The 24,868-nt window shown below is 47.5% G+C and overlaps 1 protein-coding gene across 1 annotated transcript in view; it reads left to right on the top strand.

Annotated features, from left to right (window-relative positions):
• The window catches only part of KIT (KIT proto-oncogene, receptor tyrosine kinase), a 121,871-nt gene extending 114,934 nt beyond the window's left edge, over positions 1–6,937 (top strand). Inside the window, exon 21 of the mRNA XM_086962639.1 lies at positions 4,427–6,937. Within this exon, the coding sequence (XP_086818765.1) occupies positions 4,427–4,549 (123 nt within the window). The 3' untranslated portion in view covers positions 4,550–6,937. The remainder of the gene's footprint in view (positions 1–4,426) is intronic.
• Positions 6,938–24,868: the final 17,931 nt, after the last annotated feature.

Below are 24,868 nucleotides of genomic sequence, written 5' to 3'. Positions count from 1 at the left end.
AGTAACTTAATAAAATCTGGAAATTTCTGCCCTTGCAGGGGCTTATGGGTCCCTGGGGGATGGCGTCGCCCCTCTGGCTCAAAGCCAGCAGCAAAAAAATCAGTATTTTATTTTTAAGCCGCTGGCTCAGCCAGCGTGTACAGGGAGGGGTGGGGCAGGGCTGAGGAATGGGCAGGGGGGAGGAGGAGTGCTATGTGCACTCTCTAAGTGCTCATGTTTGTTTTGGTTGCCATCTCAGGCCGACTAAAACATACATGCGCCCTTAGGTTTCTCTAACCCGGCTGTATTGAACAGTCTGGTTAGGGAAACCTCACCGACTCCCTGAGCAGATCATCTTTCCAGCCTGCTCAGGCCAATCCCGCACTGCTGTGAACCATGGGGATTGGACAGGGAGTCGGTGATGTAGTCACAGTGTGTCTGCTGGGACAAGGAAGTCCCAGCATCGAGGCGCGACTAGGGAGGTGGCGGGCAACAGGTAAGCGTAACTTTGTATTGACGTGTTAAGTCTTTATTTTCGACCATACTGATCATAAAAGACAATAAAAAATTAACATCACTATAAAATTAATACATAAAATCCACTACTCAACAGAAAACATACATAACAAGATGTAAAACAAGAAATAAAAACAACAGGTTATATATAGATTTAAATGGCTTAAGCAAGCTTTTACATTAAAAAGTGCAAAGTCAATACAATCCATTGATAATTCGTATAGAATGCAAAACTGGTGGATCCCGGTACTGACTAAGAAATAAAATAGAAGCCCAAGCAGGTAGGCTAAGAAGAAGACAGTATTTGATCTAAACTCTGTTGCAGTCTACTTATTCTCAGCCTTGTGTCAAATTACCCACACCCAACCAAAAAACTTGGTTAGAGCAATCATGATTGCCTCCGGAGTACTAGTCTTCAGTATTCGCAGTGCTGTAGCACTTCACCTTGTACCCATGTTCAGACAAATTGGTTTGAGCCACTTGGTCCGTGGGAAACTATATGCTGGGCATACAAATAATATGTGGGGGATTGTTTCATCCACACTTTGGCAGTGAATACATTTGCTAACATGAGAAAGGTGCCAGGTTTTCGTGAAAACTCTGGTGGCACCTATCCGAAACTGGAAAAAAGTTTCCTGTCAGTGGGTTTGGCAATGATATCCCAGAATTCTTCATACCAGGGTTCTGGTCAAAGATGGGCAGTTGATGGTACACATATTCCCAGTTCTAACCATAATGCAATAGGCTTCTTTATCGGCCTTTTTGGGGGGGAAAAACATTGTTCCCCAGGTCTTCCCATAAATGCCTCATCTCCATTTTCACCAGGTAACTTTTCACTGCTGTAACCATTTGATCTTATGAGAGGTGTCAGCGTCTCTAATATCTTTAAGTGCCAACGCATAATGTGCCAATTCCGGGGTGGACCAGAGTCTTCTCCAATAAGCCAATGGTCTAAACCTGGCTACCTCAGCCAAGGAGTTACACCCCAGATCAAAATATAAAGGGGTGAGTGGTGTACTTTTGGGAAGACCTATCAGACCTCTAAGGAATATTTTTTGGGCCTGGGCTATTAGGTACAGATTTTCGAATCCCAAGAGTTCCGCACCATACAAAATGGAAGCCATAACCTTGGTATTATATTAAGCGCAGGTTCAACCGGTTTGGTCTGGGAGAGCCTAAATTCTTTCAAAATCGCACCTGCAAGCTGGGAATGCTTAAGCGCCATCATTTCTATTTGAGGTTTCAATCTTGTTACGGCTTCTAGTTCTTCCAAGGTAAGTAAATAAATCGGTTTGTTCCAGTGGCTCCATATTCATAACAACCCTAGACTTAGTAACTTTACGTTTATGCAGCACCATAAATGTAGTTTTATCCACATTTACCACTAGTTCGTGACCCCTGCAAAATGACTCAAAATAAGTCAATGCTCGCTGCAACCCTACTTATGTTTTTGATAAGATTAGGGTGTCATTGGCGAACATAAATATTGACGCCTTTTTGCCTGCTACAGAGGGAGCATCCGTGGAACACGCTAAAAAATAATGAATCACGCCATTGATAAACAATGAAAACAATGTAGGGGCCAAGACACACCCTTGAAGTACACCTTTATGGATTGGAACTTCGGTGGTAATATTCCCTTGGGAGCCCCAACGAACCTACGCAAAATTGGATTTGTGTAGTTTAACTACAAGCTGTAATAGCTCTGGGGGGAACCCTTGGTCTCTCAATACTGTCCAAAGCTTGTTTCTTGGGACCGTATCGAAAGCTGCTTTAAGGTCTACAAACGCGGCATAAATCGTTCCACCTTCCAATAGTACAATACGCCAATAGATTGAAACAAAATAAAACACTTGATCGATTGTACTTAAAAGGGCCCTAAAACCTGCTTGGAAGGGAGACAATATATTGTTGTGTCCACCGGGATACAATCCGGACCAGCGGCCCTGCCCTTTGGTGCAGAGTTCAGAGCGGATTCAACTTCCCTTAAGGAAAATGTTTTTATTATTATTGTAAATACTCCCTCCTCCCCCGTGCCCCCTCCTGTGCTTTCTGTCCCCGTGCATTGTCCCCTGCACTCTGCCACACTCCCTTCCCAATGCCTCCTCCCCTCGCCCCTCCTCTTTTTGTATGTGGCGACCACCACTGGTCCCACATCTCTTTCGGCAGCGGCCCTTTGCAGTTTGCTGTTCTTTTTGTTGCAACCATGACCTCTTTAATAATAAAGCAGGTGCTCCTGACCTTCTGTGGGGCAACAGTGCACATACTCTTATTTATGCAGTGCATGGGGCCCACACAGTGGGCTCCTCATTGCCACATGGCCCATCTAACTTCCTTGGTGTCTGACATTCTATCTCTTGATGCTAGGCAAAGAAGTATTCAGTTTCCTTCTCTCCCTGCTCCTCTTCCTTCCAACACATGGAGAGCAGATGAGGTGCCTGGTTTCCCAAGACCCTGACAACTTGCACAAGGCAGCTCGGAAAGGCTAGGGGCTCCTGTGGGGCAAGAGAGGAATCCCTTTGGTTCCACCCCCATTCGCAAGGATGCCAACAACAATTTCCCCACTGCCAAGGATGGGGCAAATTTTAATTCAGTGGCACAGGCCCTTAACATTTTCTATTGCAGACCACTCTTAACATGCACTCCTTGGCTACCCTGACTTTCCACCACTTGGAGTTTGGGTTTGGAGTTGCACAAAAGAAGACTTTGTATTAACCACTCCTGAGGCACTCATAACTGGACCACACCACGGAAGTCCTCTGGACTCCCTTTTTCATGGTCCACCAGCAAAGCAAAAAGGGGATGGAATTTACACTATATTCAGGTGGATATGGAAAATGAGTTACTGAGACTGAGTTCTAGCATTTTACTATAGGGACTATGGCAGTGGTGTTAACAAAACAATTTCTTTAATGAAAGGGGATGGGATTTACACTATATTCAGGTGGATATGGAAAATGAGTTACTGAGAGAAAGAATAAGAAGACCGGTCAAACATGGTGAAGGAAACTTAAAACTACAAAGCAAAATAATAGATGTATTTGCTTGCACTCCTTCTGTCTTTTGCAAAACACCCTCAGTTGCCTTCCTATTGATCCTATTTTTCAGTAGTATACTTGCATTATTTATCCTTTTATGGCCTTGCTTTTTTTTAATAAATTGATCTCTTCTACTAGGAGGCTTGCTGGAGAAGAAGTAGAGATTGTGTAGAGTAGGGACCATTGCAATAGATATATAGCACAGTGTTTGAAGCCTCCCTGTGAAGTGAGACCTTAACAAATACCTGAAGATTGTATCTGAGTCTTGCAATATTTAACCCGTGCACACAGTGTCTCAAGCAACCACTCATTATGTATTTGCACTGAAAAAATTAAACATGCTTTAGTACTGATTCTTATTTCAGTTTTCTGCCTGAATTCCACATCCAAATATTTCTTGGATCAGAAAAATGAAAACAGCTTCCATCCTCTTCCATTTGACTTTTTTTAGTTATATGTTACTATTTTTGTTAAGCGGATTACTTTTGGCTGACATTACACCACAGTACTATGTACTATAAATTCAATTACAATGTGTGTCAAGAAGGCGAGTAATAAGTATCCTGCACATTGAAAATGTTTGGTAGTTTTTATAAATCCCATTACAAAATCATGATCTCTATCTCATTTAATGACACAGTGCCATCCAACCATCTAACTTGTGGTGATCCTGCAATCTGACACAATGCTCCGCATTCTCATCATACAGCAGAGAACATCGTCTTAAGATTTGATCAGAACTCAATACATATATTTAATGTTGAAATACCATAATGTTTACATCAATTTAATCAGACTGTTTGTTTCTAGCAAGAGGGAAAAAGACCACGAAATCCTCATATAGAACTAATATAAAGTAGTGAACTTATGTTTCTTCTTTGATTATTCAACAGATTTTATCCAATTCAACAGCTGTGTTTGCTAATGAAGGAACGCCAGACCATCCTGTGAGAATGAACTCAGTGGGCAGTAGCACTTCATCCACACAGCCCCTGCTGGTACGAGCCGATGATTGAGTGCAAGTGGCTATGAACCTACAGAGGCAAAGATGATATCAAGCTTCCAGATGGGTTATGACTTTGATGAGCATTTTCCTTCCTTTTGCCTTCAGAGCCCAAACATCTGGGAGAATATTCCAACTCTGCTGTCAGACTCCAGTTCTATAAAGAAATGATTTCCCAAAAGCAATGAGTTCTAACGCCACTTTATCTACCATTGCTTCAACTCTTTCTCAAGTGAAGTAAGGTGATGGCCGCCTTCCATCCTGGCAAAAACACATTTGAACAATAATCTGCAATGACTGAGATTGGGTTTGAAAAACCCATTTGCAGCAAAAATGTGCACAGCTGAGAAGACTGTTAAATCGCCACCACCGTGATACTGCATGTGTCAGGTCAATCGTTCTGTATTTTGTAAGGTGCTTGTAAATGTTGATAGGGTGTGAGTACAGTTGTAAAGAACATGTATCTTGAAATATTGAGCACAATATTCAGTGTAGTGGCCTTTCAATCCTTGGGGAAGCACTCTGAGTTTCTTTAGACCGATTATTACTCACTAGGTCCTTCATTAATGGTCTTTTATTTTTATCACTGGGCCATATTCAGTATATACACCATGTCTGTGCTCAGGTAATTTACCCCAAGGTACTCATTGTTTTCAAAATAAGTATGTGTTTAATGCAACGTTTGCATTTAGGAGTTGGGCTGCTGCTTCAGAGCCTCCTTATTTATGATCGGGTGGAATCCAGAATGTATGTATACAACAGCAATTTTATTACAGTAGACTATAAAAGTGCAAGACTCTGCATGGTTTTGTTAGTATATGTTGCCAAACCAGAAACCATTTGAGCATGAACACTTAAGAAAAACCTCCTTCTTCAGGAAAGTAGAGTTTATCATGCTGTTATTAAATGGATAATTAAAAACGTAAACACAGTTTGAACATACATAACACTTTAAATTGTGCACACAACACTCAGATATGACTTAGTTGTAGATATAGTTATAGAATTTCTCATGTTAATAACGTAAAATCCAAAATATAGTGTGCCAGATGTCCAATTAAAACAGTCAGTAGCTGTTGACCACTTAAAATGAGCTACTTCAGCTAAGAGCTACTAATAAAACAATCCCCTAGTGTGATATGGTCAAGAAATAATATATAAGAAGTGGCTCATTGCACTCAGACGAAGCTGTGATGGAAGGTAATACATGGCGATGACCAACCTGATGTCAATCAGTGAAGCCAATATTCTTTGACAGAAAATAATAGCATTACCGTGATGAGTTCAAGAACAGGTAGTCCGAAGGCTACGCGGACAGGTGTTCTATTTACATACCATAAAATCTCTCTTTATGATACCTTTAGAAATTAAATTTTGTAGACCCAGAAATCTTCACAGTAGAACCATTTTGACCATGTCCCTGTTGCTAATTAAAAGTGTACTTAAAATTAAGGAGATTTTAAGTACTTAAGAGCGCTTCCAAAACCTACTAAAATAGAAATAGGCCTGATAAGCAAACTTTACCACAAGTTGTTCACCAAGCTTTCAGAGTGACAGCATTTGCTTCTTAATAAAGCAATTGAAATAGTCTGAAACATTTGCTAGGAGACCAGGTATTTGGAATGTAATAGTGAAACAAACTCATAACTTTCACCTTTGACAAGGGTAGTTCTGGATTCCACCCATTAATGTGCCTGCACTTATGCACTGTGATAGTCCTAGTTGGCATAACCAAACTTTTACTTCACTTGCCTTTCTATTATTGTATTTGAGTCTACTACCTAAGATGCAAAATGGCTTTATTTTGCATATTTTGTTGTGATGTAATCACATAAAATATCTAATTTTCTTCCTGTTTATAAAAGTGTAAATAATGTTGCGCTATCCTTAAATACTTATTTAGTCCATATTGTTGTCATGTGTTCATGAAACAGGCAGTCATTTTTGTTTGCACTGGATCTGACCCAAGTTTTTGCACCTTTCTAAATGTTTTTGTGCACTCATCGCCATAGATACTTATTACTGAGCATGCTTAAAGTATGAAAATACACTGTTGAGTATCAGCATAAATTTGTTTTAAAAAGTAGGCATCAAGGTACTTCAAGGGCGCTTCGTTCTGGACAATGTTTTAAGAATCCTGAGAGTTTTTATATTTTTATATTTGTTTTGTAAATAGAAGGTTATTTTACTGCTGACTGAAATAAAGTTGTTTATATTATATTATGTTTGTATATGTTGAAAATGTAGCAATAACTCCCTTTCAGAAACCCCAGTTCTGTGTTTATAGAATATTTTTCTATATCCGTAAGTGTCAGTGTTGCCGATGTTGAGGCGTTTTTGGAAAGAGCCCTAATGTTGAATAGCAGTTCTGGTGAGTTCTAATAAAAATCAAATGCATATATTTCTGTGAATGAGACCTTTACTATTAGGAGTTCTGTGCATGCATTCAGTTGAACAGCAGCATTGAAAAAATATTGAGGCATAATGAAATTCTCTTTCTGATAAGCCACATTGATGTGTTTATTTTTCTGTATAATGTGGAAGAAAATCCGATTTTAATTGAAACAACGTAACAGTCTTCACTGCTGTTCTAGTATACACATGAAGAGAAAATCATACATTTACTTTGCGGAACTAGTGTATTTTTTGCAAATCTTTAAAAGGAGAGCTATTTAACTACTGGAAATAAAACAACATAGGTTTACTTTTGGAATTTGGGAGTACTACAAGAGTAAGTTGCAGCACATTCTTTATAAAATCCAGCCCAAGCTTTTATAATATTTATGTGTTGCTCGATTTATGTATATTTAAAATGACAGGATGATCATGGGAACCTGAAGTACGAGTTACTTACCTTCGGTAATGATATATCTGGTAGAGACGATTCTAGCCACAGATTCCTTCACGTAGAATTATCCCCAGACTGGATCCGGAAATTTTTTGCCCAGCATCCCTGCGCGCCGGGGGGACGGCATCACGCGGCTCTGACCAGGCGTTGCCCGCGTACATGACGTCAGCGAGGTCACATAAGTCCCACCCCGGCGCGCCTACGTCTGTTTTCTTCAGAGAACTTTTCCGCGCCACAAAGCGGAGCCATCAGACAAAACTGTGGGATTTTGGGAACAGTGTGCGAAAGAACAGAAAACGTGGGAAAAGAATGGTGACGAGCAACACCATAAGGAGCAGTGTCCACACTGCAGCAGCCAAAGGCAGGGAAAGAAAAAGAACAGAGTACAGTCCTGAACAGTAACCCTTCCAGGATGTAGACAGCCCCCTCTGGAGACAAGGAACACAAGCAAAATTGTCACGTATACATACAGCAGGACTACAGCCCCAACCAGGAACAACAAAGGGGAAACTGGTCTCAAGACAAACAGGAACGACAAATCTCCAGGGAAACCCCAGCACAGAGTGTGACAACCCCCCCATGGAACAAGGGCAAGGGCACGAAGAGATGAAACAAACCCAAAAGGTAGCAGAGGGACCAGAACCCTTAGAAACCAAGGGAAGAAAATGAAGGCAAGCCCCTAACCTGGACCAGAGCAGAGGGGCACAGGAGAACCTAGAACTTCATCCACCAAAGAGTCAAGAGGAGGAAAGAACAAGAACAGAACAAATCATCCTGTTAAAAGAGCGTAAGAATGCACTCACAGAAGATACAGCCACCCACCGGGAGGCGAGTGCAGAAGACCAAGCCAAAGGCCCTCGCAGAACGGGGAGGAAGGACGGGCCGCATAGGAATCTGCGGCTAGAATCGTCTCTACCAGACACATCGTTAAAGAAGGTAAGTAACTCGTACATCTGATAGAGACTACCAGCCACAGATTCCTTAACGTAGAATAGATACCCTAGCCATACCCACGGGGAAGGAGGGTCTGCGAAAGGGCTCCACCGGCCTGGACACAACCAGAGCCGCACAGGAAACCAGGCCAACAAACAAGGCGAGGAGACTCCTCCCCGCAGGCAAGGGGAAACCCCCATTTCAGAATGCCACCAATCCCACGGGGGCAGGGAAAAAAGAAAGAGGAAGCCCATTCAACTCAACAGTGAAAGCACCCCAAGTCCTGACGGCACTACAGGACCCCCATCCAAGGTCAAGGCAAGGAAGGGAAAGGAGAGCAACCCAGCTGCTCCAAGCAGGGAGAAAGAGGAAAAAACATCCCTGAACACCCAGGAGGACCATTAGGCTGCGTCTCAAAAGAGGGAGGGACACAAGAACCTACCCAATCCCCAGGCCAGCGAACATGTGGTTGAAGAAGACCCGGACACACCACAGATAGGGGCAACCACACATGACCCAAAAGGAGCAGACCAGGCTCACGACCCAGGCTGCAGACAACAAAGCTGACCTTACAAACTGCGCAGCAACCCCAGAGAAGGACACCTCGGGCGCCACCCAGGCATGCAGCACAAGGAAATTGCACCTGCAAGTACATAAGTGCCACGGAGGGCAGAGGCCTGAAGGCAATCACAACTCCCCAGCACATAGCTAGCTATATAACAGCTATTAGTACCCCACATAAGGTATGTTAGTCCCAAACATGGGAACCCTCTTAGGAAGAAACTTCCACAGCAGAGGACAACTGAAAAATCTACGGGGAAAAACCCTGCAGAAGGCTTGTCAAGCAGCCAAGAGAAGAACAGGAGGCCTAGTCTCAGTTTCAACCTGGTGTGAACAACTGCAACAAAACATTCACAGAAGAAGGGCCGGCCAGCAGCCAACAGAGCCACAGTCCCAACAAGGAGGACTCTCCAGCATAGGAAGCACACAGATCACATAACAGGGGTGACTCGCCCCAACCAAAGAATAGGTCACAAAATCCAAACCAACCCACAAGTCAATGAGGGGGAGAAGGAGGAGGAGGCTGGAGCCCCCCAAGAACCTCCAGATGGCCGAGTCCGCCTTGGCGTGGAACAAGAGGGTACCATCAAAAGGAAGATCGACCAGCTGCTCCCGCACATTCTCTGGGAACACACTGTCCAGAAACCAAGCATGGTGGCAAAGGGCAACTGAAGAAGTCATGGTATGACCCAGCATCTCCGATATATCCAGAGCGTAGCGTAGAATAAACGCCGCCAGCTCTCGGCCATCTAGCGCATGGTGTCGCAAGTCCACACCAGCACCCTCCTGCAAAGCTGCAGATTCAAGGTACTCCGCCGAGTCCCAAAAACAAGATGTGACCCTAGCCAGCACACATAAGGTGTTAAGGGCCCGCAAGCCGCACTGGTTGAGGCAAACAAATTTGCTGCCCCAGGACTCAAGCTAGCGGACCTCCCGGGAGGGTGGAGCCAACAGCAACGGCAGGGAAGGAAAGGCGGTCCGCAAGAGGGGGCCACTGGTAGAGAGGTGAAGGGAAAGACACACCGGGTCATGCGGGGCTGGAAGGTGCCGGTGCAGAAGGTGTTGGGTCACTGGAACCCCCATTGCGGGGCACCCCCAAGTCCCCATCAGCGAAGAGTGGAGCGAACCTTCAAAGGGGAGCATCAGCTCCCTCCCACCACAGCCCTGGTGAAGAACCTCCAAAAGATGGGCCACGGGAAAATGGGCAGCCGGATCCCCCATGCGCAAAATTCCCACAGCCACAAAAACAGCATAAGCGAAGGCCGCACCCGCCTCCGTAGGGCCCCGTGGCGGAAAAAGCAACTCCTCCATGGGGGACGATTGCAAATTAAGACGTCAATCCCCCAGACCAAGCGGAGCGGGAAAAGGCCTGATCCAAAAGGGAGAAAGAGGTGCAGAAGAGTGGGGGACCTGTGGTTCCTCCGGCGAAAACCACGGATGCGGCGATGTCAAGGAGCCGTCCTTCGATGACTTCGGGGAAAAAGCCACGACTCAGCGTCCCGTCTCCGGTGAGGACGACACCAGCAGGCACCCAACCTCTGGGAAAGAGGGGACGTCCGAGGACGAATCCACTACCTGACTCCTGTCCGGTGTGTAGAGTCCACAACCTGGAGCAGAGCGTCATCGTCATCCAACACCACAGGAGATGCAGGACAGGCCTCCGTCCCGTCACATGGCGCCGGGGGCTGGGTTTGAGCCGAGGTAGTCAATGGGCGGCGCCAGAACGGCGCCGTCTCGACCTCCGACAAGGCAGCCACCTGCGCGGAGGAGCGAGACACACCTGGAGAGCGACATGGAGTCACCCGCCAGCCTCGACCCATGGGGGGACGAGACGGATCCGCCAACCCCCATTGCAGTGCCAAGGCCGACTCAACCTCCGGTGAGGCAGCCGCCTGCGTGGAGGGATGAGAGGGACCCGGGGATCGACCAGAAGCCCCCGCCAGCCTTGACCCATAAGGGGACGAGAGGGGCTCGCCGACCCCAGCGGCACTGCCAAGGCCGACTCTACCTCCAACGAGGCAGCTGCCTGCGTGGAGGGACAAGGAGTCCCCTTCCAGCCTCGACCCACGACAGGACGAGAGGGGTCTGCCGACCCCAGTGGTGCTGCACGAGCCAGCAGCTGCCGGTACCGTGGCGGCGTCACCCCTGCCTCAGACAGAATAGCCACCTGTCGAAAGGGCCAAGTGGGGCTCAGCGGTGCGACCAGAGCCCCGGCGACCTCCCGTGACACCACAGGGACTCCCGCAGGAGTTTGCGGCAAGGCAGAGGCGCCTTTGGCCGAAGGAGGGACCCCCAAAGGGCTGCACCCCAACGGCAACACATCCTCCAAGCCTGGGGCCAAACTAGTCGGCGCGGGGGCCGAAGCCGCCGGCGACGCCACGGAGGGGCCCGCATGGTGCAAGGGATCGGCCGACATCCCAGGAGGTGAAGGAGGAGGAGCAGAAACCAGCGAAGCCTGTAAAGCCGCCACATATGTCTCTATTTGGGCTCTCGACGCCCCCTCACTGGGGAACAGTGGATAAGGAGACGATACGCAGGCCGCATCCCCCGCGGAGAGCCCATGCCCCCAACAGGCCGGAAACCAGCCCTCTGGGACAAACTACGACATTTACCCACCGGGGAGCGACGCTCTTGTAGCACAGGAGACTGATGAGGACGACGGCGATGAAAACAGCCACTCCAAAAACCCTCCACAGAAGCTGAGCAAGGAGACGAAGCCGATCTGGACATGCGGGCCGAGAAAAGTTTCATGCGGCGTTCCCGCCGCGACTTCGGCCTCAACCGCTGACACGCCTCGCAGTCCGTGGAGCCGTGATCCTCCTCCAAGCACCACATGCAAATGAGGTGAGGGTCCGTCACCGACATCAAGCGACAACAAGATGAACACATCTTGAAGCCTGAAGGCATCTGCGCACTGTTCCTATAACACACCAAAATCGAAGGAAAAAAAAGGCCTAAACAGGCTCAGAGCAAGAACCGGATCCGCGTTGCACGCAGAATAGGAAAAAACTGACGTAGGCGGGCTGGGGTGGGACTTATGTGACCTTGCTGACGTCACTTACGCGGGCGACTCCTGGGCTGAGCCGCGTAGTGCCGTCTCCCCGGAGCGCAGGGATGCTGGGCAAATTTCTGGATCCAGTCTCACACCTGGGATAGTTCTATGTTAAGCAATCTGCGTCTAGTAGTCTCTATCAGATGTGATATTTTTGATAGAACCAAGGTGTCTAATGTAGCTCCCTGGGGGAGATGAGGGTCTGGGGACAACATACCATTTTCTTCTGTTTTTCCATTTAGATCAAATGTACACACAATCAAATTCGAGCTCATTTGCAAAGCTACTGAGTATCCTGAAGATTTGAAATGGCAACATTGTCCTTGATATACATTAAATTCTATTGGGTTAGCCTGTCAGCTGTGTCTATGGAATACCATGATTCTAATCTCATAATGCCTTCTTAACACAAATTGATTATCCTGGACAAAGGGATTGTTCTCTCTAAGTATCATTTGTTACATCTTAAAGCATTGTGAGACTTTGGAGTGAGGTTATAGCAGTTTAATTTATTAATTTATCTAAATGTGTATGATCGTCAGGGGAAAACCAAGCTTTTTTACCAGCCTTATGAGTGGGTGGTCAGATATTGAGCAATCTATGCAAATTTCTGGCAAGTCATGATAATTTTCCTTATTAGAGACCAGGTATGTGCCAGTAGCAAATACAAGCACAATCGATTGAAGGTGATAGAGGCAACACATCTTGCTTATTTTCTCCTGCAAAACTGTATCACAAAATGACAAATATTGGACTGCTATCCTGGTCCGCTTTTCCAAGCATGAAATGGATAGCCTAAACAGTATTGGCAATGCAGATAGGTCTGGCTTTTAGATGAAAGTGCTTCCTCAGCCAATGATGGATTTATAAATTCAAGAAGTCCTCATTTATGCACTTTGTCATGCATCTTACCACTTGTGTCCATTCATCAACCCACTGACTCGTCCTGCATTGATCCACTTACACAACCGCAATAAACTCATACACAAACTCTAAAGTATATGCAAAATCAAAAGAATAAAAGTGGAAAAAGAAAGGTGCCTAAACATCATAGGCATGTGTGGCACACTGAAATGAACAGCAAACAAGCAGCTTGTTATCACTGACTGCAAAGCTGTAGTAAGCTTTCAAAATAATTAAAAAGATCATTGGAAGAAAAATTGGAAGACAAAAGTGACATTTTTGTGATCTGATTTATTTCCTTCTTTTTTTGTCAAATATATGCACACACTATACATATTTTATTTTTTACATGTATTGTATTACAAGATCACAGCAGACAAGCCTATCGGACCATTCAAAGAGATTCTAGCAAGAAATATTACAGAACACATTTTTCTACCGCCTAGGGTTTGTCCTAAGGTGTAATCAACATTAAAATCCTTGTGTACAAATGCAATCTGTGAGATTGCATGTAACAAAATAGAGGTTTGTATGCTGAACATGGTAAAAAATAATAATCCACCCTTAAAGGCTTATTGATTTTAACATGTGTTTCATAATGAGTAGATGCAGCCTTTGTTGTAACTTTTATAAAAACGGATTAGGACAAAGACATAATTATCCAGTATTTGGGTGTCTTTCATAGATTCACATGCCTGAATCATTCCCCGTCGCCGAGACGGGAGCCTCCGGTACATAAAAAAGTAATGTCCTAAGGACATACATAGAGAACATAGGCCGAAGGGCCTCCCCTTTGGGGCCTTTCCACGTCCTTATGTAAAAAGGACCGAACTCTCATCGTTAGCCAATCAGCTCCGACCTCCCTCTAGAACCTTCCCGGGAGGAGCCTCCGTCCCTCAGATTTTCTACCGCACGTTGTGCTAGGGAGTCTCCAACCTGAGCTCTTCAGGTTTTTTGCTTCGAAGTCTCCAAACTTCTCTGGAAGTCCCTTTCTTCAAAGGAGTAATTATCTTCGACTGCTGTCTCCCATGTCCGAATCCAATAAAAAGGTTTCATCCATGGCAGACTCGCAAAAGAAAGCCCTTCTCAGGGCCTGTTCCTCCTGCGGCAAGAAGCGGATCCAAGCGGAAGATAAGCACGATCTGTGCTTGTATTGCCTGTACCCTGACCACGTCTCTGACAAGTGTAGGGTGTGTAGAGCCTTCCCAAAAAAGACTGTAAAGGAAAGAGAGGCTCGCCTTCTCGAATGGCTCGACAGGCTTAAGGACCGAGACACTCTGGAATCCTCCGAGAGTAGTGTCTCCGCGTCCTCCAAAGTCTCCAAGAAGAGACCCAGGGCACAGTCCCCTGGAGAGACAGACACTCCTCCTAAGAAGGCGCACAGGAAACCTTCGGAGGCACGTTCCACTACCTCCTCCGTGTCTGTTCGAGATGACCAAAGGTTCAAGAGACCCGCTCCATCTACTAAGCGGACCACCTCGGTCTCGACCACTGTGTCGACTACTACGGCCTCATCGCCCTCCGCGACGGCCACAACGACCACTACCGCGTCCTCAGGCGCACCGGTCTCCTCTACCATTCCTTTGAAGTCTTCGTCCAAAACGAAAACAGGACCGTTGACGGTGTCCCCACTGTCTGCGTCATCGTCGCCTAAACGGTCAAAGTCAAGTTCGAAAGGTCCGCCTTCACCGAAGAAATCTCAAGCTGAAGGCTCTAACACCAGAAAGTCGACGGTGGAATTGTCCCCGAAAACGCCTGTGCTAACGACAATGTCGAAATCGTTGAAGTCGCCAACCCAGGCGGCTGGCGCGCCATCTTCAGGCACGTCGTCGGAAGGGACTCCGGCGCCATCTTGGAAGGAATCCAGATTGGTCGAGGTCTCCATCCACTCGATTCCACCTTCCTCGGTTCCCCCTACGACGAAGGGGTTGCCGCCAGCTCAGGACAAATCCGGGGCGCAGTTCACCCCGGGATCGCCGTCTCCCAGCAGGGTGGAGCCATTCCCCCCGCAGGTAACTCTACAAAGTGAGGATTCCGAGGAGGAAAACCAGCCCGATCCGGCCACCTCTTTCTCGGACCTTCACGAGGAACAGGAGGAAGTCACGTATCATGAACTGCCTAGTGCAGGACTATAAGCAACGATTCCCGGATGCCGACGGCGGAGCCCAGGTACCCGTCACCCAGGCACAACCGTCTGCCTCGCGTCCTTCCGCTCTCCGGGGCCGGCCTCGGAACCAACCCCAGCCTCGTGCTCGACCCCAGCCTCAGGTAGAGGAATCCTCTGAGGACGAGGATGAGGAGGCGGACTTGGAGGAAGGTGAAGTACAAGACGTCGACTCGGACCAGCGAGATGAGGAGGCCGATGCTGCGTCATCCCAGCATTCGTCAACCCCGGCATCCCCGCAACCGCGCCAAACAGAAGCGACGGACGTTGGGGGTTTCCATAAGCTAGTGGACAGGGCGGCTAAGAGGTTTCACATGGCGGTGGAATCCACGGAAACAGAATGCTTCCTCCATGATTTCAAGGAGCACAGCCAGAAATCGGCCAAGTCTATTCCAGTTATAGACTTTCTGTGGGAGCAAGGCAAGAAGTTGATGCTTACGCCTGCCTCAGTGCCTGCGGTGGTTCCGCGCCTGGACAAAAAATATAAGGCCCCGCTTACGGCGCCAGCCTGCCTTACCGGCCACCCCAAACCGGATTCGGTGGTGACTCAGGCGGCCCAAAAACAATCCCGCAACCCATCCTCGCCACTGTCCGCCCCCCCCGGACAAGGAAGGCAGAAAACTGGACACCATAGGCAAACGGTTCTCTACCACGTCCGCCATGACCATCAAGGTGGCGAATTCCATCGCCCTGCTAGGGCGCTACAACCGCCAATTATGGGAGGACATTGCCCCCTACCTGCAGGACCTGCCAGACACGGTCCAGGACGAGGTGAAAGCTCTCCTAGCAGAAGGACAAAACTCGGCTGCAGAGATCATCGACTGCGCCATCGACGCAGCCATGACTGGATTCCGTCAGTTGGCCGGGGCCGCAGTGCTCCGCCGCCAAGGCTGGCTCAAGGCAACGTCTTTCCGACAGGAGGTCCAATCGAAGGTGCTAGACATGCCATTCGATGATCAGTTTCTTTTTGGGGAAAAGATCGACGAAGCACTGCAGGCCATTAAGAAGGATACCGACACGGCGAGGGCGCTGGGCTCCCTACAGTCCCGGAACCAGTCCTTTCGGGGTGGCCGCTCCAGAGGTCAATACTCCTACAGAGGTTCCTACCAAAACAGCTCATCCTACTCCTACGGCAACAGGAATCAGCCCCAGCACAAGCAGCAGAACCGACAGTCGTCCTATGGGAGGTCCTCCTTCAGAGGCAAACCCGCCAAGAAGGGCGCTGGCGGCCGCCAGTGACCATTTACTCCAGCCAGTCCCACCACCGTCTCAATCCTTTCAAATTGGAGGAAAACTAACCCACTTCCTCCCCAATTGGCGAAAAATCACTACGGATCGGTGGGTACTACAGATAATTCAATTTGGACATTCCCTCGAATTCATCAACACCCCTCCCAATACACCTCCACTGAAGCGTGCTCACAAACACCTGCACCTCCTTCTCAAAGAAGTCTCCGCCATGTTGGTAGAAGGAGCCATCGAAAGGGTCCCGGCGTCCCAGAAGGGGACGGGATTTTATTCCCACTTCTTCCTGGTAAAACAAAAGGGAGACAAGTGGAGACCAATCTTGGACCTCCAGGCGCTCAACGCCTTCCTTCGGAGTCAATCCTTCCGGATGGTAACGATCCAAGAGATCCTGGGAGCGCTGGAGAGGGGGGATTCCATGATCTCCCTGGACTTACAGGACGCCTACTACCATATCCCCATCCTCACAAGGCACAGGAGGTTCCTGCGGTTCGAGGTAGCAGGCAGGCATTATCAGTTCAAGGTCTTGCCATTCGGCCTCAAGTCCGCGCCACGTATCTTCACGAAGTGCTTGGCACCGGTGGCAGCCTTCCTGCGGCAAAGAGGTCACCAGGTATTCCCCTACCTGGACGACTGGCTGGTAAAGGCACCTTCTCCGGGAGGCGCGACCGCTTCCTCCAACGCCTGCACCGCACTTTTTCAGCAGCTGGGTCTGACGATCAACCTCAAAAAATCCTGCACTACACCATCAACGAGGATTACTTTCCTAGGGGCTACCTTGGACACGGACTGCGCAAAGGCCTTCCCCTCGGAGGAGAGGACCGACAAGATACTGTCTCTGGCCACGGCGGTGGCCACGAAATCTCGCATCAAAGTCAGGACATTCACCTCCCTGCTAGGGATGTTGTCCTCCTGCATTCTCCTCATACCGCACTGCAGGCTCCGCATGCGTCCCCTGCAGGAAGCTCTGGCGAGGCAATGGAAACAGAGTTCCGGCTCGTTCGAGGACATTATCAGGATCACACCGGCCATCACAAAAGCCCTTCTGTGGTGGAGAAGGCGGAAACACCTGACAGCCGGCTTGCAGTTCCTCCTGCCGCCGGCCCCTCTGGTTATCACGACAGATGCCTCCCTGGAAGGCTGGGGCGCTGTTCTATTAGACCTTCGAGTCAGCGGCAAATGGGAGGCCCAAGAGAAACTACTACATATCAACCTCTTGGAGCTGAGGGCAGTGTCTCTGGCTCTGCAAGCGTTCTTGCCACGAATCAGAACTTCCCCGGTGCTCGTCAAAACAGACAACACCACGACGATGCACTACCTGAACAAACAAGGAGGAACGCGATCTCTTTCTCTCTCACGAGAATCGCAGAAAATCTGGAACTGGTTGGTGGTGCACGGAATATCACTCAAGGCGGAGTATGTTCCCGGGAAGGACAATACCATCGCGGACGCCCTCAGCAGGCAGTCCTCTCTCTCCCACGAATGGGAGCTGAACGACGACACTGTGGCCCACATCTTCTCGCAATGGGGAGCCCCAAAGATCGATCTCTTCGCGACGGCGGGGAACGCCAAATGCCCAAGCTACGCAAGCTGGCATCCCCAACAGGGGTCGTTGGGAAATGCTTTTTCCATCGGCTGGTTCAGCGTGTTTGCGTACGCTTTTCCTCCGTTCCCGATGATACCGAGGCTCCTCCGGAAAATGAAGACAGAGCCGTGCACCTTGATCCTGATTGCTCCGTATTGGCCGAGACAACACTGGTTCTCGGATCTGCTTCGCCTCTCCATCAGGCCCCCGATTCACCTGCGACAACACCCGAACCTCTTAACGATGTCCGGAGGCCAGGTACACCACCCGAACCTCCGCTCGCTCAAATTATCGGCCTGGCTCCTGAGCACCCGAACCTCTGCTCGCTCAAATTATCGGCCTGGCTCCTGAGCACCGAGAGTTCGGAGACCTAGAGATCCCGCAGGACTGCAGGGCCGTTCTGGCCAAGGCGAGGGCGGGCAGTACGAATAAGACCTACTCGCTCAAGTGGAAGAGGTTCTGCTTGTGGTGTTCGGACCAGGGCTTACATCCTCTACGGATTACCCCAGTGCAGCTGCTACCGTACCTCCTCCACCTGGCTCAATCGGGACTGGCTCACGCCTCCATTAAGGTTCATTTGGCTGCGATTTCTAGATTCACCAGGACCTCATCGGGGCCTTCACTGTGGTCCAGTCGGCTGATAAAACAATTTCTGAAGGGACTCTACAGATCCTTTCCGAGGCCTCGGAAAGTCCCTCCAACCTGGCAGTTGAACTTGGTGCTCAACCAACTCATGAAGCACCCATTCGAGCCCATCCACAGGGCCTCTCTCAAACATCTCTCCTGGAAAACGGCACTCCTGCTCGCCCTGACGTCAGCCAGGAGAGTCAGCGAACTTCAGGGGCTGTCCATTCAGGAACCGTATCTCCAATTCAGACACGACCGGGTGGTGCTCAGGCCCAACCCAAAATTTATACCAAAAGTGCCTTCAGACTTTCATCTGAACGAACCAATTGTCCTCAAGTCCTTTTTTGCGAACCCTTCCACAGCGGCAGAAAGGGCGCTGCATTCCTTGGACCTCAAACGATGTCTCAAATTCTACTTGGACAGAACCAAAGATATCAGAAAGTCTTCTCAACTGTTTGTAGCCTACAGCAACCCACGAATGGGTTTGCCCCTTACAAAACAGAGCATCTCCCGCTGGATTTCGTCAGCGATTGCGTTTTGCCATGATCAGGCCGGACGGCCTTTAACGGACCGAGTGGCTGCCCACTCCACCAGGGCGATGTCCGCATCGGCGGCGCTCTTCGCTGGAGTGACGGTCTTAGACATTTGCCGAGCGGCGACCTGGAAGTCCCCGCACACCTTTTCCAGGCATTACTGCCTGGACATCGAACTGCAGAAGGATGCTGCAGTGGGACAAGCGGTGCTACGCCATCTATTCCAATAAGGTGAGCCTTACTTCGTCCCGCCATCCAGGTATGCACATTCTTCATGGTTTTTTACTGTATGCATGATTGTATATTGCCATGTTTCTCTCATATTGTCTGTAATTGCTGCAGACCTGCTGGATGTGAGAATGTGCTTTACCTCTATGCATGTATAACTGCTGGCTACTCTGATTCAGGCATGTGAATCTATGAAAGACACCCAAATACTGGATAAGAAATGCGTTACTTACCTGTAACAGCAGTTATCCAGTATTGGTGTCTTTCATAGATTCACATGCAACCCTCCCGCCTCCCCGGTAAGGTCTCACGTACCTCTATGTCTATATTGCGACACCCTAGCTGGGTGCGTACGAAAATCTGAGGGACGGAGGCTCCTCCCGGGAAGGTTCTAGAGGGAGGTCGGAGCTGATTGGCTAACGATGAGAGTTCGGTCCTTTTTACATAAGGACGTGGAAAGGCCCCAAAGGGGAGGCCCTTCGGCCTATGTTCTCTATGTATGTCCTTAGGACATTACTTTTTTATGTACCGGAGGCTCCCGTCTCGGCGACGGGGAATGATTCAGGCATGTGAATCTATGAAAGACACCAATACTGGATAACTGCTGTTACAGGTAAGTAACGCATTTCCTTTCCCCAATGAACCACTGAGGCCTAATGCCTTTATCACTTGGCTTGTCATCATAACCATTCCAACCTACTGTATTGATTATAATCTTGCCTATGGGGAAATCATTCGGTACATTGTCGAAAAATTACCAATAAGCATGATATTTCAGCTGTCAAAGACTATATAAAAACCCTCCTAAAAATGCCAGATAAAGAATATCACATTGCAAATCTTCTATCCCTCATGGCCTTTTTGAGTAGGTCCCCAAAACCCTTGCCTTCTGCAATATTCCGTGAGATTCCATTTAATAAAAAATCTGACTTCAAGTTTTGAGCATGGGTTAATAACAATCCATTGTCAAAATCCTATTGCCTCTAACCCATGCTTTTCACAGCAGGTTTGTCAGGCCTACTGGCTTTCTCATAGCCTTTCATAATAAACAGATCAAACCTATGAAATCTGACGTAACTTTCCTCAATGACCCAATAAAGTCTATAGTCTTTGCTATTGGCCTGTATCTTAGCCAACACAAGCCTACTGAAGTGTGACTATGCTAGCAAGTAGTTATAAAATTAAAAAAAAGACAAAATTACAGTTAATAAAATAATCTACAATCCCTTTCTAAAGGATCCTATAAAGATTATTACAATGAAAATCTGCTACCCCCAGGATTTGTCACAGGTAATGACGCCCACCAAAATCTTGGCTTATTATGGTAATCGGATAGATTTTATGCAACACAGTTTCTGTTTACCGCCTGTAACACGGTGTGATAACAATCCACTGTTAAATTCATATTGGCTTTAACAAATTCTATTCACAATAAGCCAAACCTATTGCCTTTGGTGTAATATTTTTTGTAATAAAGAGATCAGACTTGTGGATTCGGGCATAACTTCTATCAGTATACTAATCTGGTCTGTAGCCTTTATTACTGGCTTGTCACCATTACCAACTGAGGCCTCCTGTAATGATTGTAAGCTTTTCAGCAAGGCAATCATCCGGCATACACTCACAAAATTAGAAACATAAACAACATTACAGCTGAAAAAGTAAAGCACTAAGGGCCCGATTACGACTTTGGCGATGCAAGAGTGGGCCTGCCACCCTGCCCCCACACTGCCCCCTTGCCCCACACCATGTGAGCACCGCCTGCCAGATTGAGTTTTCTCATGTCTGACGGGCGTTTCTTTGGCGGTGCCACGTTGGTGCCTCTGATTAAGGACACCGCAATGGGAGCATCAAACGCCATTCCTGCATGGCATGGACTTTGTAGTGCATGCATCCCATGACCCTCGGGCAACAGGGGCCCTGTAGGGCCCCTCTAGTTTCCTTTCCACCACAGTTTTCATGGTAGGCTCATAGCGATGAACACCGTTTGGAAGAGGAAGCTTGTAATAGGGAGGTTGAACCCCCGGTGCTCGCACCGCACCTGTGGTTACGGCGGTCCATCAGAATCGATGGATTGAGGCCCAGATCTCTGTACTGGGCTGAATGTATGACATTGTTCTGTACTCTTTCCATCAAAGTTTGTTTTTGCATTTCTCACCCGAGTGGGACAGGGATGCCCAGACGTGGGTCCCGTGCTCTCCATGCCACTTAAATCAAATTATCCTGGCTGAAGAGGGGTGAAACCCCAAAACCGGTCCTAGGATGCTTGTTTCCAGTCCAGGGAGGACCTGGTCAGACAGTTCGGGTTGGACAGTTCCCATGAGGCACAGGGTCAAGACTGATTTGCATGTGACTGGGTTCTAACTGGAATGGCATGGTGAGCAAAAAAACAATGGATTGAGGCCCAGATCTCTGTACTGGGGTGAATATATGACATTGTCCTGCATTTTGTCCAGCAACTTTTGTATTTGTATTTGTCACCCTGAGTGGGACAGGTATACCCAGACGTGGGTTCCGTGCTCTCCATGCCACTGGAATCAAGCTATCCTGGCTGAAGAGGGGTGAAACCCTCAAACTAGTCCTAGGAAGCTTGTTTCCAGTCCAGGGAGGACATGGCTTGGCAGTTAGGGCTGGACTGTTTCCATGAGGCACAGGTTCAAGGCTGATTTGCATCTGGCTGGGTTCTAACTGGAATGGCATGGTGAGCAGAAAAACGATGGATTGAGGCCCAGATCTCTGTAATGGGGTGAATGTGTGACCTTGTTCTGCATTCTGTCCATCAACTTTTGTTTTTACAACTTGTAATAGGGTGGTTGAACTCCCCGGTGCTCGCACCGCACCTGTGGTTACGGCGGTCCATCGGACCACCATAGTCCTAATTAGGCCTGAAGTCTCCTGAGACAGTTTAACAAGGATTATCCCAGTGCAAGCCTTCTATCCCCATAGCTTGTCTGATGGCATAACCAGCACTAAAATCATTCGGTAGTAGGGGATCTCCGTGTATAGTCATAATCTTGTGAATAGTCCCGCCCATGTGCGTGGACCCCAGAGCAAACGAAATAGTCTCTTAAGTTGTCTTCTTCTGCAGTCCTGAAAAGACACTTAAGAGAAAATCAAAAAGGCAAATAATGCAGCCTAAAACTACAATGGTACAAAAAAGGGGGTATACCCAATATAGTCACTGGGACCTGGGTGAGAATTGGTACAGATATAGGGGGTCCCAGTGTGGAACCATTTAGGAAGACGGAGAGACACAGTAGAGACTTCAAAAGGAAAAGTAAAAGCAATAAGGATTCAATGTTATATACTCACAATGAATCAATAAACAATATATGGTTCACAATTTAATGAAATCACACAAAAGGTTCATTAATATAAAAATGACCAAACAGCAGCAGTGTCCCAGGGAGGGAGAGGTATAAGTGCAGGGAGGGTGTGTGGGTTCTTGGGAAAATAGGGAGATAGTGCTGGTCAATATGACCTGATTCATACAATGATTGCAGAACGTGTTGGCTTATAAGTTCAACCACACTTTATACATGAATGTTTCAATACGATACATCACATGCCATCAAAGATAACCATTTGGGTCAGTTCAACAATATTGTTGGTTTGTAGGCAGAAAGAATGTTCGTCGACGTTTCGACCCCTCTAATTCTAGGTGGCAATGTAACCTTGGGCTGGGGTCTTCATCAGGACAAAGGAGGAAGGGTCTGGGAACCTGTGGGATGGCTCAAGACAATAGGCAGAGGACTTGCACAGCGGTTTCAAATTCTAATCAACAGTAAGATTCTGTAGCGTGCGAGCAGGGTTGGACGCTGTCTGTACCTCCCAGCGAGAGTCTGAACTAATACAAAGCTCCTCCCATTTGGAAGGAGACACCCTGTTGCACAGCTTGAAATTCAGACGAGTAAGTCTTTTCAATTGATCAACCAAATTAATTCCACCTCATATTGGGGTTCCAAAAGTATTTAATGATTCATCAAAGTTTCCACAAAACTCAAAGTTCTGGTTGTATATCCAACATCAACATAATCCCATATAATTCCTTCCCCAATGCATTTCGGGCTGATTGGAAAGCCCTTCCTCAGGGGACTACTCTACAAAAAAGGAATAAATCATCATATCACTATGTATGTCATAGATGGTATCAGTACAGTTATCATTTAGCATCATAAAATTCATAAAGTTAACTTCATGTCAATAAATGAGTGCCAGGATATCCAAACGAACGCTTAGGTGCCATGCATGTGTTGTGAATTTCTAGTCATGCTCTTAGGTCACCCGGTTAACCTATGCAAAAAATGTGCGTCCTTAAAATGTGTCAGACAGATAAACGTACGTCGCGTACACAAAATAACCACTGTCACCAAATTCCCCAATCACCGAATTGTGCAACTAAACAGATCCCAAACTTCTATAGAGACGCTAGCGTGATGCCGATACTCACGGACTGTTTTAAAAATCTGCGTCGCGGTATCTGTAACATAACAGAACAGCGCGTGTCAACATTTAAACGTCTGACTCGTGTGCTCATATTGTAACGCGGTCTCCCGAATGGAGTACTCACATGGTGGTGAAGCTGGAAGGACGCATAGCCGTCTCTGTGTCGGGAACCCCAGGCGTGTTCTCGCTCGATGGTGTTTTTACCGGCTCGTGTTTACATGCCAAAAGTGAAGACGGACTAAAAAGTGTAAAACGGGCTCAAACAAAAACGGAGCGGCCATATTGAGTGAGGAAAATAAAATAAAAATAAAAACTATTGGTGTGAGGAGGGTATATGAATAGTGACATCACATAGATTTGATGGACATTCACACAACATGAAGAGAAACAATGAAATGCATGTTAAACTGAACATATGAATTACAAGTAACACAAAAACTCCATCCGATCATTCAGACCGTGTGGCTGCATCGATGCCATGTAGCGAATCCAAAAGTTTTCTCTTTTGAGCAATGTCTGTTTTAAATTAGCTGAGTTACAGGTGGCGTTCACTCTTAATTTCACAGGATGACCCTTCATGGGGTGACTGATGGTGTTTCCTGGGATACAATTATTGCAATTGTAACAAGGTCGTAAGCCTCTGAATGTGGTTGGTTCACTGTCTTTGATGGGTTTCTTCAAGATCTCTTTCAGATTGCGACCCCTGGTGTACGCAAACATGGGTGGTTGATCAAAAATGCCTCGGAAGTCCGGTTCAAAACTCAATAGTGACCAGTGTTTACGAATGATGTTCTTATAGCGATTACTCAGAATGCTGTATTTGGAGACCACCACCATTCTGGTGTTCACTGGCTTGACTGTGGTTTGTAACAGTTCTTCTCGTTTCATGTCTCCGACAAGGCTGACTGCTGTGTCTAAAGTTTGTTGTGGATACCCACGATTTTTGAATCTTTCAACCATGTTAGTGACTTCTTGTTGACAAGTGTTTTCCGAGGATACTATCCATTTTTGATCTACCACCCATGTTTGCGTACACCAGGGGTCGCAATCTGAAAGAGATCTTGAAGAAACCCATCAAAGACAGTGAACCAACCACATTCAGAGGCTTACGACCTTGTTACAATTGCAGCAATTGCAATAATTGTATCCCAGGAAACACCATCAGTCACCCCATGAAGGGTCATCCTGTGAAATTAAGAGTGAACGC

The sequence above is a fragment of the Lissotriton vulgaris genome, chromosome 3_1 (genome assembly GCF_964263255.1).
Source record: "Lissotriton vulgaris chromosome 3_1, aLisVul1.2, whole genome shotgun sequence".
NCBI classification, from domain to species: domain Eukaryota; kingdom Metazoa; phylum Chordata; class Amphibia; order Caudata; family Salamandridae; genus Lissotriton; species Lissotriton vulgaris.
The sequence above is the reverse complement of the archived record's forward strand: the minus strand, read 5'-3'. Positions and strand labels throughout refer to the sequence as shown.